This window comes from Rhamphochromis sp. 'chilingali' (genome assembly GCF_963969265.1).
Source record: "Rhamphochromis sp. 'chilingali' genome assembly, chromosome: 3".
Classification (NCBI taxonomy): Eukaryota; Metazoa; Chordata; class Actinopteri; order Cichliformes; family Cichlidae; genus Rhamphochromis; species Rhamphochromis sp. 'chilingali'.
Genome location: NC_137931.1, coordinates 38,097,772 through 38,110,582, shown reverse-complemented (window position 1 = coordinate 38,110,582; position 12,811 = coordinate 38,097,772). Strand labels below are relative to the sequence as shown.

The window sequence follows — 12,811 nt, the reverse complement described above, 5'->3', positions numbered from 1 at the left end:
AGAAGCATGGAGAACGTGTAACGTTTGGCGATTAATTTAGTTAAAATGTATTTATTTTTTAGGTACTTCATTTAGTATTTTCATATTATGTATCTAAACCACAGAGCTTCGCTAAATTTAGTAACACACTATCCTCCTAATACCTAACTCTGCCATGGAGGAGCTGCACAAGACAATAAGCAACCAGCAGAACTCCCATCCAAACGCAGTGCACATTATAGCTGGGGACTTCAACCATGCTGATTTAAGGTCAGTATTCCCCAGATTTGAACAGCATATTAAATGTGCAACGAGGGGGGAAAACACATTGGATAAAGCCTGCAGCAACATCCAAAAAGGCTACAGAGCAACCCCTCTACCACATCTAGGTTTGTCAGACCACATGTCCATGCTGTTGATCCCTGCATACACTCCCATTAGGAGAAGAGCCCCCTGGCCAGAAGGTGCATCACATCAGCTGCAGGACTGTTTTGAAAACACGGACTGGAGCGTGTTCGAACATCAGGACCTTGAAGAGCACACAACATCAGTGCTCTCATATATTAACTTCTGTGTCAACAGTGTCACTGTGGACAAACGTCTCCGGGTGTATTCCAACCAGAAACCCTGGATGACTAAAGAGGTCCAGGTCCTGCTGAAGCAACGTGACACCGCTTTTAGATCCGGTGATGGTATGCAGTACAGTGCAGCCAGATCTGAGTTGAAAAGAGGCATCAGAGAGGCCAAGGCAGCGTACAAGAGAAGGATCGAAGACCACTTCAGCACCAAAAACTCACGACAGGTATGGCAGGGAGTTCAGCACTTAACCAACTACAAACCTGGCAATACCACGTTGACTGAGGGTAACGCGGAGCTTGCGGAGGAGCTGAACCACTTCTTCGCACGCTTTGAGGTGAAGGGACCAGAGGCAGCAGCAGCAAAAACATCGGACAGCAGCAGCCCAAGCCTCATAGTGCAGGAATATGAGGTGAGGTGCACACTGAGGGCAGTGAACCCCAGGAAGGCCACCGGACCAGATGGGGTAACCGCAAAGGTCCTAAAAGATTGTGCAGACCAGCTGGCTGGGGTCTTCACTAAGATCTTCAACACTTCACTGTCCCAGTCCTGCATCCCGCCGTGCCTAAAGTCAGCCACAATTGTCCCACTGCCAAAGCGTACTAACATTAGCAGCCTCAACGACTACCGACCAGTTGCTCTAACACCTGTTATAATGAAGTGCTTCGAGAAACTGGTCCGACGTCACATCATGTCCTGCTTGCCACCCACACTCGACCTGCTCCAGTTTGCATACAGAGCTAACAGATCAACTGAAGATGCCATTGCTACAACGCTCCACACCACCATCTCTCACCTGGAAGTGCAGGGCCGTTACGCCAGGCTGCTCTTTGTTGACTTTAGCTCTGCTTTCAATACTCCCGGACAGACTAATAGTTAAACTGCTGGAAATTGGACTTCCTTCCACCACCTGCCGCTGGATCAGAGACTTCCTCTCAGACCGTGTACAGAGAGTTAGAGTGGGGCCTCATCTTTCCTCAGCCCTCAGCCTCAACATCGGCTCTCCACAAGGCTGTGTACTGAGTCCCCTACTGTACACTCTGTACACACATGACTGTGTTAGTTCCCACCCAGACAACACAGTCATCAAGTTTGCAGATGATACCACCGTGGTGGGGCTCATCTCAGGGGGAGATGAGACTGCATACAGAGCTGAAGTTCAGAGGCTGTCAGATTGGTGTGCAGACAACAACCTGGACCTCAATACCACCAAAACAAAAGAACTGGTAGTTGACTTCAGAAGGAGGAAGTCCGAGCTGCAGCCTGTCAGCATCAACGGGGAGTGCGTGGAAAGGGTCTCCAGTTTCAAGTTTCTGGGTGTGCACATAGACACAGACCTCCAATGGAGCTCTAACACCTCTGCGGTCTTAAAGAAGGCCCAACAGCGTCTCCACTTTCTGAGAATCCTCAGAAAAATGGAACTGAAGAAGGAGCTGCTGACCGTCTTCTACCGCTGCTCCATTGAAAGTGTGCTGACGTACTGCATCGGTGTGTGGTTCTACAGCTGCACCACAGCACACAGAAAGGCACTCCAGAGGGTCATCAACATGGCCCAAAAAATCATTGGACATCCTCTTCCCTCCCTGAAGGACCTGTACAGCACTCGCTGTCTCAAGAGGGCACGCAGCATCCTACGGGACTGCACACACCCAGGACACCGGGTGTTTAAGCTGCTGCCGTCTGGCAGGAGGTTCAGGCTGCTGAGGTCCCGAACAAATAGACTCAAGGACAGCTTTTACAACAGGGCAATAGCCCTGATCAGTGTAAATAGCTGACCTGACTGGATACCTCCCTGGACTTTTTAGGGGGGAGGTAACAATGTTTAAAACGATAACAATAATATTTATATTTATAACAAGGTTCAATAATAATTAATGTGCAATAATAACTAGTGATGGGTCGTTCGCGAACGAAATGGCTCTTAGAGCCGGCACTTTGACGTGACTTTCTTTAGGTCACGAGTAGTTGTCCAAGCATTTCACTACATATCGTACTGTGTATGACTGTGTACGTGACAAATAAAATTTGAATTTGAATTTGATTTGAACGACGCGAGCCGGCTCCTTATCGCGAGCCGTCACGTGGGTTTTTTTCTTTTTCTTTTTCTCAGCCTCTCTCTCGCACTTTTTTCCCGCTTCACTCTGCACGCGAGCCTTGTGCTTTACGCTGGGCAGAGGGGGGGAGGGGCGGTAGTTACACTCAGTAGCACAGGAACAGAGACAGAGAGAGAGAAAGAGAGGCAGGGACAACAACATAAGAAAGGTATAGTAATCATCCACAACTATTTTCGGTTGCAGATGATAAAGGATTCAGAAAGTTTATTCATGCAGGTCCATATGACAGAGAATGTGCATCTTCTGTTTGTTTTCATATTATAATTTATATTTAATTGTGTTGTGGTTTGCAGTGTTTTGTGTTCTTTTCACTTTAAATTTGTAAAAGGAAAAAGCTGAAAATTTAAATAGTTAAAACTTGAAATGTGAATAGTTGATTTTTGTTTTATATGATTTATTTATTACATTTTATGTGGAGTGAATAAATAAAAGTATATTTACGGTGGCCCCTAGAGACAAAGCACATACAAACTTCAAATCACGTACGAACTCTGAAGCATGTACAAACTCCAAAACACGTACAAACTCCAAAACACGTACAAACTCCGAAGCACGTACAAACTCCGAAGCACGTAAAAACTCAGAAGCATATAAAAACTCAGAAGCACATAAAAACTCAAAACACGTACAAAAGACAACAGAAGTGCTCCAGGATGCCGGGCGCAGTGTTGAGCCTTTGTTATCTTGTGGCTACACAAGCCAGCAAGTACCAACGACCGGATTTGGTGTGTGGTAATAACAGGTAAATGAACTTTTTTTTAAATTATTTGAATATATATGAGTGCCTGTGTATAAATACACAAACAATACACACATGCTTTCAATTGTGTAATTTAAGTGATCTAGTAGCTCTGCTTTGGAAGTTCAGTTCATGCTAGAAATGTGTTTTGGAGTTTGTACGTGTTTTGTCTCTAGGGGCCACCGCATATATTTATATATAAACATATATAAATAAAACCACTTTTTTTTACGTTAGTAATTCCTTTTGTGCATAATTTTATATTATTGTTAATAATAAATTAATTAAAGCAACAAAACAACCTGAAGAGCCGGTTCGGAGCCGAAAGAGCCGGCTCTTTTTAGTGAGCCGAACCGAAAGAGCCGGATCTCTAAAAAGAGCCGGAAATCCTATCACTAATAATAACAGTGTGCAATACACATACACTTATTCTTCTTTTTTATACTAAGTTAATATACTGTGTTGTGTTGTTTGTTGCGTTGTGATGTGTCATATCGTGTCGTGTTGTGTTATATGTAGTGCCGACGTAGGACAGTTTTTCCAATTTCATTGTACTACTGTACTATGTATGACTGTGCAATGACAATAAAGAGTTATCTTATCTTATCTTATCTTATCTTACCTGTATGGAATACCGTAACTGTCAAACTGAAAGACCACAGTATTGATTCAAATTATAAATTATATAAAAGTTGCTTCTGTATTTATTATCTAATTGTCTACTTATTTATTTATAAAATATTAATAAAATTCTCCATTTTTTTATTTACTTTTAAAAGTGTTCATTATGGATAGGCTTCAAGGTTTATTGATTCCATTGTTATTGACTTCAAATATATCTTAAATCAATTATTACAGTTTGGTAATGAAAAACATAAACACCCACCATGGTGGATAAGTTATTGCAGTGTGAACTTAATTTAATTGTTTGGTAAACACTAGTTTAGTGCTCCTGCAGCAATTGCAGTAGTCGTTCTCTTTGGATGGTGGGTCAGACATTTAATGAAATAATTTCCCCAATTTAATCTTATTTTCACAGCATTTAGTAACATTGTTTATTTAGTGATTAATTTATTTCAGTCTTATTTTAGGTTTAGGTCTTCCGTACTTTATGTGGGCTCTGCCACATAAAAACCTGACAAAAACCTGAAAGTCATATATAAAGTATACTGTATATTTAAATAGGTATAGCATACTGGCATACTATATATTTCGGAATTTGGCTGTTTAAACGCAGCAAAATGAAATTCACAAAGGTATTCGTCTTTCAAAAAAATGTAATATCGCAAACGATTAAGCAACAAAAAATACATATCTCAATGTAAAATTCTGTTTTATTTTATTCAATTTATTTTTTTTTTAAATTTAGACTAAATTCCTAAACACATTTACTGGATTTACAAGCCGCGGTGACGCGGGCGGCTCGCTCACGCCTCCTTGTTTGATTGTATCGAAGGCTGTGAGCAGATGACGCAGTGAGGTCCAGTGAACATGGCTCCTTTTCCGGACGAGGTGGATGTTTTTACTGGCCCACACTGGCGAATGAAGCAGCTGGTGGGCCTGTACTGCGAAAAGGTGTGTACAACTAACTGTCGTTCCTTATTTTGCAGATTTACGAACAATTTTTTGGAGGTTGGTGTCTGAAGGTGAAGCGAACACCTGCTAGCATGCTAGCTAGCTAGCTAGCGTAATAGCAGCAATAATTGAGTCAGTCGAAGGAGATGAACTGTCGGATGACTGTCTGACGACCACACTGAGACCCTTTGGTTGATCTGTGGTCAGCGTTACGTGATAGTATTCACGTTTCCAGCAGCGTGGAACCCTATCCGACTGAACCTAATAAAGTTTTATAGCCACTCGTCTCCGCAGCTAAAAGCTTTTTCTGTTTACTAGCCTAACTAACTTGCAAGATAGCTTATATAACGTGCTTTAAGTGCCACATTGGAGTTTCTAATGTTCTCGCAAAGGGTGGTGCATATATTAATAAGAAGTGTCTTAACAAGACAAGCCAGGTAAGCTCATTTAGCTGCAACAGCTAATGCACGAAGGGTGTGCTTCACTAACCCCAGCTCGGTTACAACACTGATGATTTGACACTCTGGCATACAGCCACTATGTTTACATATACGTATCACGTATATATAAACATAGTATTACGTGTTACGTGTCTAATCCTACCAACTGCAACGCTAACATAGATCAGATGGATCTTTTTTTTTTTTTTTTTTTGGATCACATGGATCTTATGTGATGATTTATTTTGTAAGAAATAACGCAAAGATCTTATTTGATAATTCTTCTTCCACAGCTGTCCAACACCAACTTCTCCAACAACAATGATTTCCGCTCATTTCTCCAGTCCCTGTGCGCCACATTTAAGGAGTTCAAGATGCATGAGCAAATTGAGAACGAGTACATTATCGGGCTGCTGCAGCAGCGCTGCTGCACAGTGTACAATGTACACTCTGACAACAAACTTTCAGAGATGTTGTCCCTCTTTGAGAAAGGGCTTCATAGTATTAAGGTAACGATCGACTGGCATTTTAAAATACACATTTTATTGACATGCTATGATCCTATATTTCACTTGATGCAACTTTAAAAATAGCTAACCAGAAAAACATTGGCTTTAGGTAAGGGGAAAAACATGTAGTACAGTGCTCAATTGTTGGGTACCACTCAGTCATTAGAATAAGTATCATGTCAGCAACGCAAAGATTATAGTACATACAAAGACATCAAGGGTTTTTATTTTTCATGTACACATGTAATTTCTGGCACCTCTTCAAAGCGGTTTTACTCACATGCGAAGCAAAATTACCAGCATTATAATAAATGAGAATTAGTTTTAGCTAACTTACACACTTGGGCAGTCAGTCCCTAAAGGCCCATTGTGCCATGAGAAATCTGCACGTTAATCATACTACACTTCCTTTAAGTGTGGAATAATACTCATTTGTGATATCCACTTTTGTCACAGTTCTCAAGTGTTACAGTTTCACATTTAAAAGAAGAAAAAGGATGAATGAAGTTATTAAGGATGAAGTTAGTAAGTTGAACTGCTTGGAGCAGAGGGAGGGTTATTTTTGTGATCTGCTTATCGAGAGACAAGAGTTATTGTTCTGTCAAGCCATGGGCAAACCTCCACCCCAAGAAATAAGAGGCAAAAATAAAGGCCTTTTTAGAATTATGCAATTGTGTAAACCCGAACTTCCGCTGCCAGTTTGCAAATCAGAAAACATTTTCTATTTTTGCTTTCAGGAGTAATCCTGCTTTCTGTCCCAAGGAAAACTGTCTCCTGGGAAAAACAATACTGTCCTAAATATTTAAATTATATTGAATTAACGTCATTTGTGTTAAAAAAAGAGTTCATGATATTTACCCTGAGAAATAACCCTGAGTAACCCTGAGTAAATCAACTCCTGTAGTAATGACATTAAAATATTTTTGAATAGAAAATAATATTTTAATGTACAACAATTATTGCACAACACAGCCATTAATGATGATGCAAAATCAAAATGTACTTCTCAATGTAGGGAGTAGTGATTGAGTAAGGGTGATTTGGACACAGACCATGAATTAATCATTGTTGTGTGTTTTTAGAGTGAATATGAGCAGCTTAACTATGCCCAGCAGCTGAAGGAGAGACTAGAAGCTTTTACACAGGACTTTCTGCCCCACATGAAGGAGGAAGAGGAGGTATAAGATGCTCAAATTTCTTTTCCTTTCTTTTTTTTAAATTGTTTTTTTTTATAATATTTTAATTACCCATTGTGTGGGACATCAATTAAGACTAATTTATGTTGAACAACAAAAGGTAAAAACATGCACTGAAAGTTATCATAAAAACGTGTCTGTTCATGTCCAGGTAAATTAAACTGTTGCAAGCTGTTTGTAAACTGAGGAGATTCGTTGCAGGTGTTTCAGCCTATGCTTATGCAGTACTTCAGCTATGAGGAGCTCAAGGACATCAAGAAACAAGTGATAGCGCAGCACTGCAACCAACAGCAATTGGACAGTGCCGCGGAGGTGCTAAAAGGCTTCAGTTTGTGGAGCCAGGCGGAGGTGCTCCAGAAAGCCTTCAAATATGCTGATCATGAGAAGACAGATTATGGTGAGTGAGTATATATCTAAGCTGGTGCTTCGTACTTAAGCACATTATAATTGGTCAAGTAACCCCACTGTTCAATATACGACATGTTTAGATAAGCATATCAATCAGTTGTCTTTTAGATCTAATGCAATGCGGTAACTCATGTCCAGCAGACATTTTGACTGTCCATTAAGGCATTTCTTATGATCAGTTTAGGCATGACTAACTTGTTTATACCTGCGTCTGTCTTGCTGCAAAATGTTAAAAATGTATACTTGATAACGGACCTCTGTACTACCAGGACAATGTTTTAACTGTTAAAGTCACCAGCTTCATAAAAGAACACTCTGTCTTAGAAAGTGGTTGACATTTGTAAAAGGTACACTTCATCATTTTGGTATTTGAGAACACTTACGAGCAAAGTTATTCCATACTCTTCCTCAGAACTGGAAAAAAACAGGAATTCCTCCACCCACATCTCCCAGCTCCCCACGGAAATTATGCTGAGGCTGTTCCATTATTTAGGCCCTGAAGATCTGTGTCGCTGCAGTCAAGTGTGCAGCTCCTGGTCAGAGCTAGCTAAGACCGGCTCTTTGTGGAGGCACCTTTATCCTGTGCGCTGGGCCAGAGGTACGCTCGAGTTTTATGTACTGGTGAAGAATTATTTCACTCAAGTGTGTACACAACTAATGAATATTTTTGTCTCTGTTATGTAGGTGATTATTATAATGGCCCCCCTGGGGAGCTTGACCAGGAGCCAGATGAGGAGTGGGTGAAGAGTCGGCAGAATGAGGGTCGTGCCTATCAGGAATGGGATGAGGACGCTGATGTCGATGAGTCTGGTGAGGTTTTGTCTTAGGTAAAGGGCTTGTGTCTCATAGCGATTTAAGTGGTATTTAAAGCACAAGCAACTATTACTAATGTAATGTTTCAGACACAAGCTGCCAGAAAGGCATCATTTGGGATGTACTGTTGTATTATAGGTTCCTACCCAGTCATTCCTATCCATTCAGCCCACATTTAGCAAGATATGTGTGACAAAAACAAGCAAAGAAAACCCCCACTTTTATAAATGCTCGGTAATGTTAAGCCCGGTTCCCATTGAACACACCGTTTAAGTAAAATCGCTGGTAAATAAACTACTGCAATCTGTGGGTGTCTTGTCATTCTCTTTCAAAACGTTGACAATTCACTGGCTTTCAATAACAGCATAAAATTAGCCAGCCAAAACTGACTACTGATGTAGATATTTGTTTGCGAGGAAATCAACAGTGTGTCGTTTTACAGAAGTTACTCAGGTCGAGCAGTTTTGGTGCACTGGTTCTACGTGACACGTTCAGTGTGAACAGGGCTGTAAAACAGGTTTATGGTTATATGCAGCCTGTGTAAAAGGCAAGTCTTCATTAAATATGATACCTAAAGACATTTAGTGTCTATTTTTGACCTCTACTTTTATAGTTCCTCACTGTTTGCCCTGTTGATATTGGGTAATAAAACTAGATTAAAAATGTAGAGGTGTCTGTTTAAGAGTTTTAAACAGGGCGTCACACATTCATTCACATGTGGTGAAGCCAGTCGTCTCTATTTACTTTTCAAGTATTTTGCTGCTTTTGATCCCAGACTCTGCTTTATGTGTCATCATGGTATGATACACCTCTAGTGTTGCCTAAAGATGTGTCATACCACCTCCAGTTTAAGCTCTGTAATGTGTCACCCATGTTGTTCAATGGTTCATCAGATGTGTCAGGTCAAATTGAGGGCTCCCTTGCAATCAGCACTGCTAAGCGGGAGAAGAGGCTTCTGAATGGGATTATCCAGAATCTTCTTCCAGCTGTTGGTCCTTCTGTCAAGTCCATTGTTCTGGCATATAGCTCTACAGTCTCAAGTAAAATGGTAGGCGGAGCACAAACCTTTATTTTGCTGTTGTACTAGCACAATGTCAAAGCTCAGAAAGCTCGTTGGTTGAGCTGTGTTGTAAGATAAATGTTCTTGCTTTCCAGGTACGTCAAATCCTCAGTTTCTGCCCCAATATTACTCATCTAGACCTGACGCAGACTGACGTTACAGACTTTGCATTTGACAGGTTAGTATTAAAAATGAATACTGAAATGCTAACTGTTTATGACAAAGCGGATGTACATAAAACTCAGAAAACTTATGTTGAGTCTATCCTTTCCTTTTTAGCTGGTCATCTCTCGGAGCTTGTCACTCTCTGGAGCACCTGGATTTGTCAGGGTGTGAGAAAATCACTGATCACACCTTGAAGAAACTGTCTTTTGGGCTGGGTGACCTCATGTCTTCCACCTGCATTGACAAACGCTCAGACAAGCGAGCCAAGCTTCTTAAGAGTTCCCCAGGTCCCATCACGCTTGTTGATGAGAGAAACCTACATCCAGTGGGACGAAAGCAGGCCATAATTTTCAAGCAGGGGGCTGGCCGCTGGGGTGCCGCCTGCACACCCACGCAAGTATGGGTCCTGGATCCTTTGGACCTTGCTGATATTGAGGACGCAGCAGAGTGGAGTCGACGTGGTGGGATGCCGCTTACTGACGCGGAAAGCTTCGTTGAGACACAACTTATGGGAAGTTCGTGCTGTTGCAGGAGGAGCAGGAGGCGGGGGCACAGGACTGGGTCAGATGCCTCATATTTGCATCAGCAGTATGCCTTGTCTGCAGAAGTGCTCTGCGGTCACTCCACCTGCTGCACAAGCGACATGGCCCTCAGGACTTTTACTGGGTCTGAGTCAGGCATGACCAGAAATGGCACAGCAGAATTTCGGACTAAATGCTCTTCAATGGGGAGCCTGCAGTGTCTCCAGCCTGAAAACAGGACTGATCAATCAGAAACGAAACGCTCACTGAGGTTTCTCAGCCTCTCTGGATGTTATCAAGTCACTGACTTGGGCCTGAGGTAACGTTAAATCATCAATCTCTTTCAAACAAACTACAAAACACATCATATATATTTTTTAGTATCTGTACAGAGGATCGAAACGGCAAAACTTAGAAAATGTATACACAACCACTGACTTCTTACCGCAGGACTCAGATCTCCAGTAATCCCCTGACTGTACACACATAGGAAAATTAGATCAACCAAAAGGCAGAAATCTGACCTCATCATGTGACTTTAAATAATGGGCCCCTTATTTCCTTAATTAGGTGCAAATGAGGGAATGTAAAGATTGAATACAGGTGTAAAAACAAATTCCTGTTTGTTTCCAGTAAATAAACGAGTGTTGTATACAAAGAAAAGCTGATGCATTAAATTAAAAAAGGTCAACTTTAATGAAAGATAAGTTAGTTTAAATATGAGTTTCAATACAAAGTCAAATACAGAAGTGACTTATGTCACATTTTAGGAGTTAATGCCTAAATTTGTTTTATTTTTATTAATTTAATAATATATACATTTAGTTTGGCAGTTATGACCCTCTATGAAAATGACTTGTTTTTAGGTAGGTTTTTTGAAGATTGGTAGCAAACTAAAATGACACAGTGGAATGAATGAGTTACTGTGAACAACTGTAAATACCACATTTCGTCAAATTGCGCTGATGAAACTTTAACCTGGAGACCAGCCACAGTACCCCTTCAAACCTTGGTTGCTGAAATATAAACGCCTGCCAGCGTACCCCAAAGAAATGCCTTGTGGTCATTTCCTTATTTGTCTTTGTCCGGGGATAAACACACTCACAGACTCACAAGGTAAAAACATTCAGCGCCATATGAAAAGTAAACTGCTACTTACTAGTAGTTCAAATGTAGTCATTTTAAAGCATCCGACAGATTAAGTTTAATATCAGTGGTCAAGAGGACATAAAATCACTAGTCATAAAAAACATTTATGACTTTGCTCCAGAGTTTTTAGGTTTTTCCTCCTGGAAGTTATACTTCTACTGCTATTTTTGCTCTTGAATTCCACCATAGATTTCAGTGTACTGCCATCTCACCACTATACTGAATTAAGACAAAGATATAGGTGCTTTTCAAAATGCATATCAAGTAACATTTCTATCAGCTAATTCAGATTATACAGTGCAGCTCTTATTAGGGTAAGACTGGATTATCTGCATTCATCTAGATGTTCCCAGTGTTGGTCTGCATGTTGTTGTAGCTGTAATGAGGTTGCATTGCATTGTGTGTCAGGGCTCTGTCTCAGCGTGGAGGGCTTCCTGTGCTGGAGCATCTCAACCTGTCTGGCTGCCTCTTCATCACTGAGGTGGGGCTGCAGGAGCTGGTGTCGGCCTGTCCTTCCCTCAATGACGAGCACTTCTATTATTGCGACAACATCAACGGTAACACAAGTTAAACCTAAAATGCTGCATGCTCTTCACCTAGTAATGTGTTTTGACATAGGCCTGTGTTAATGTTGTACTGTATAAAATGTCACGGTGGTGTTACAGTGTGTGGCAACTATTACAAACATTAATAACCCCACTCGCATAGCATGTGTCCTAGTGTAAGTAACCGATGCCGCTGAGAGGGGAGGTAAGTAGGCATTACAATACATTGATGCCCTTACTGTCAGAACTTTATGTAACACAAAGTTGAATTATTTAGTAACATAATGAAAATATTTAAATGTTGTGGATATGGGGGTGTGTGTCAGATGTTTCTCACTTGTCGTGTGGGTTGCAGGTCAGTAGATAACTGCAGTGTGGTGTTTCTCTGCAGGTCCCCATGCAGACACGGCCAGCGGCTGCCAGAACCTGCAGTGTGGTTTCAGAGCTTGCTGCCGCTCTGGAGAGTGATTCAGCAAAACGATGCTATTCTGAAATGTCTCCTTTTAATTGCACTTTATTCTGGGAATACCATTTGCTGTATTTTGTGTCACTTAAAAATATTTCTTGATGAAACTGTAATTTTGCTCTAAATCTTTCGGTCTATATTTCATGGAAATAATGCTGTCTAAAAGGAAAACATACAAGGGTAACAATGGATTTGAACTGTCTGCAAATATCCTGGTTCTTTCTTTTTGGTTTAAAAAAAGTAAAAACCTAGAAAAAAATGAACACCTAGAACTCAGTGGTTTTCTGTAGTTTAAACGAAGTTTGTTTTGTCACTAAAATGATACAGATTTACACCAGTCTGCTTCTCCCCTTACTTTGTAACTCATTATCAGCATAGGGTTAATTTTGTTGTTAAATTGAATCTAACGTCGTCGTTTATTTGATAACAATGTGTGGTGAAACAAAGTGGTCTGAGTTTTGGGTGAAGCTGACTGCTCCAAATGGCACTCAGATTGTTGATGGTTAGGTCCCTACATGTGACTCTTTTTCGCTGCCTTGTGCTGCCGTACATTGAT

At 40.9% G+C, this 12,811-nt stretch overlaps 2 protein-coding genes across 2 annotated transcripts; both read left to right on the top strand.

Moving 5' to 3' along the window:
- Nucleotides 1-13: 13 nt before the first annotated feature.
- On the top strand, nt 14-2,438 carry LOC308394187 (uncharacterized protein). Its single transcript, XM_080878383.1, has 2 exons — nt 14-249; nt 421-2,438. The coding sequence occupies exons 1-2, from the start codon at nt 155-157 to the stop codon at nt 1,433-1,435; spliced, it is 1,110 nt and encodes a 369-aa protein (XP_080734509.1). The 5' UTR covers nt 14-154; the 3' UTR covers nt 1,436-2,438.
- Nucleotides 2,439-4,864: 2,426 nt separating this feature from the next.
- fbxl5 (F-box and leucine-rich repeat protein 5) lies at nt 4,865-12,738 on the top strand. The gene is made up of 11 exons (XM_080878382.1): nt 4,865-4,983; nt 5,717-5,932; nt 7,015-7,110; nt 7,330-7,525; nt 7,949-8,134; nt 8,221-8,346; nt 9,243-9,397; nt 9,505-9,587; nt 9,689-10,414; nt 11,653-11,801; nt 12,181-12,738. Exons 1-11 carry the CDS (start codon nt 4,900-4,902, stop codon nt 12,255-12,257), a joined length of 2,094 nt encoding a protein of 697 aa, XP_080734508.1. The 5' UTR covers nt 4,865-4,899; the 3' UTR covers nt 12,258-12,738.
- The last annotated feature ends 73 nt before the right edge of the window (nt 12,739-12,811 follow it).

Coding starts and splice junctions, on each gene's coding strand:
- LOC308394187 (XM_080878383.1), top strand. CDS start 155: ATGGAGGAGCTGCACAAGACAATAAGCAACCAGCAGAACTCCCATCCA. Junction 250..420: donor TTCAACCATGCTGATTTAAG/GTCAGTATTCCC, acceptor CACTCCCATTAG/GAGAAGAGCCCCCTGGCCAG.
- fbxl5 (XM_080878382.1), top strand. CDS start 4,900: ATGGCTCCTTTTCCGGACGAGGTGGATGTTTTTACTGGCCCACACTGG. Junction 5,933..7,014: donor AAGGGCTTCATAGTATTAAG/GTAACGATCGAC, acceptor GTGTGTTTTTAG/AGTGAATATGAGCAGCTTAA. Junction 7,526..7,948: donor TCATGAGAAGACAGATTATG/GTGAGTGAGTAT, acceptor ACTCTTCCTCAG/AACTGGAAAAAAACAGGAAT.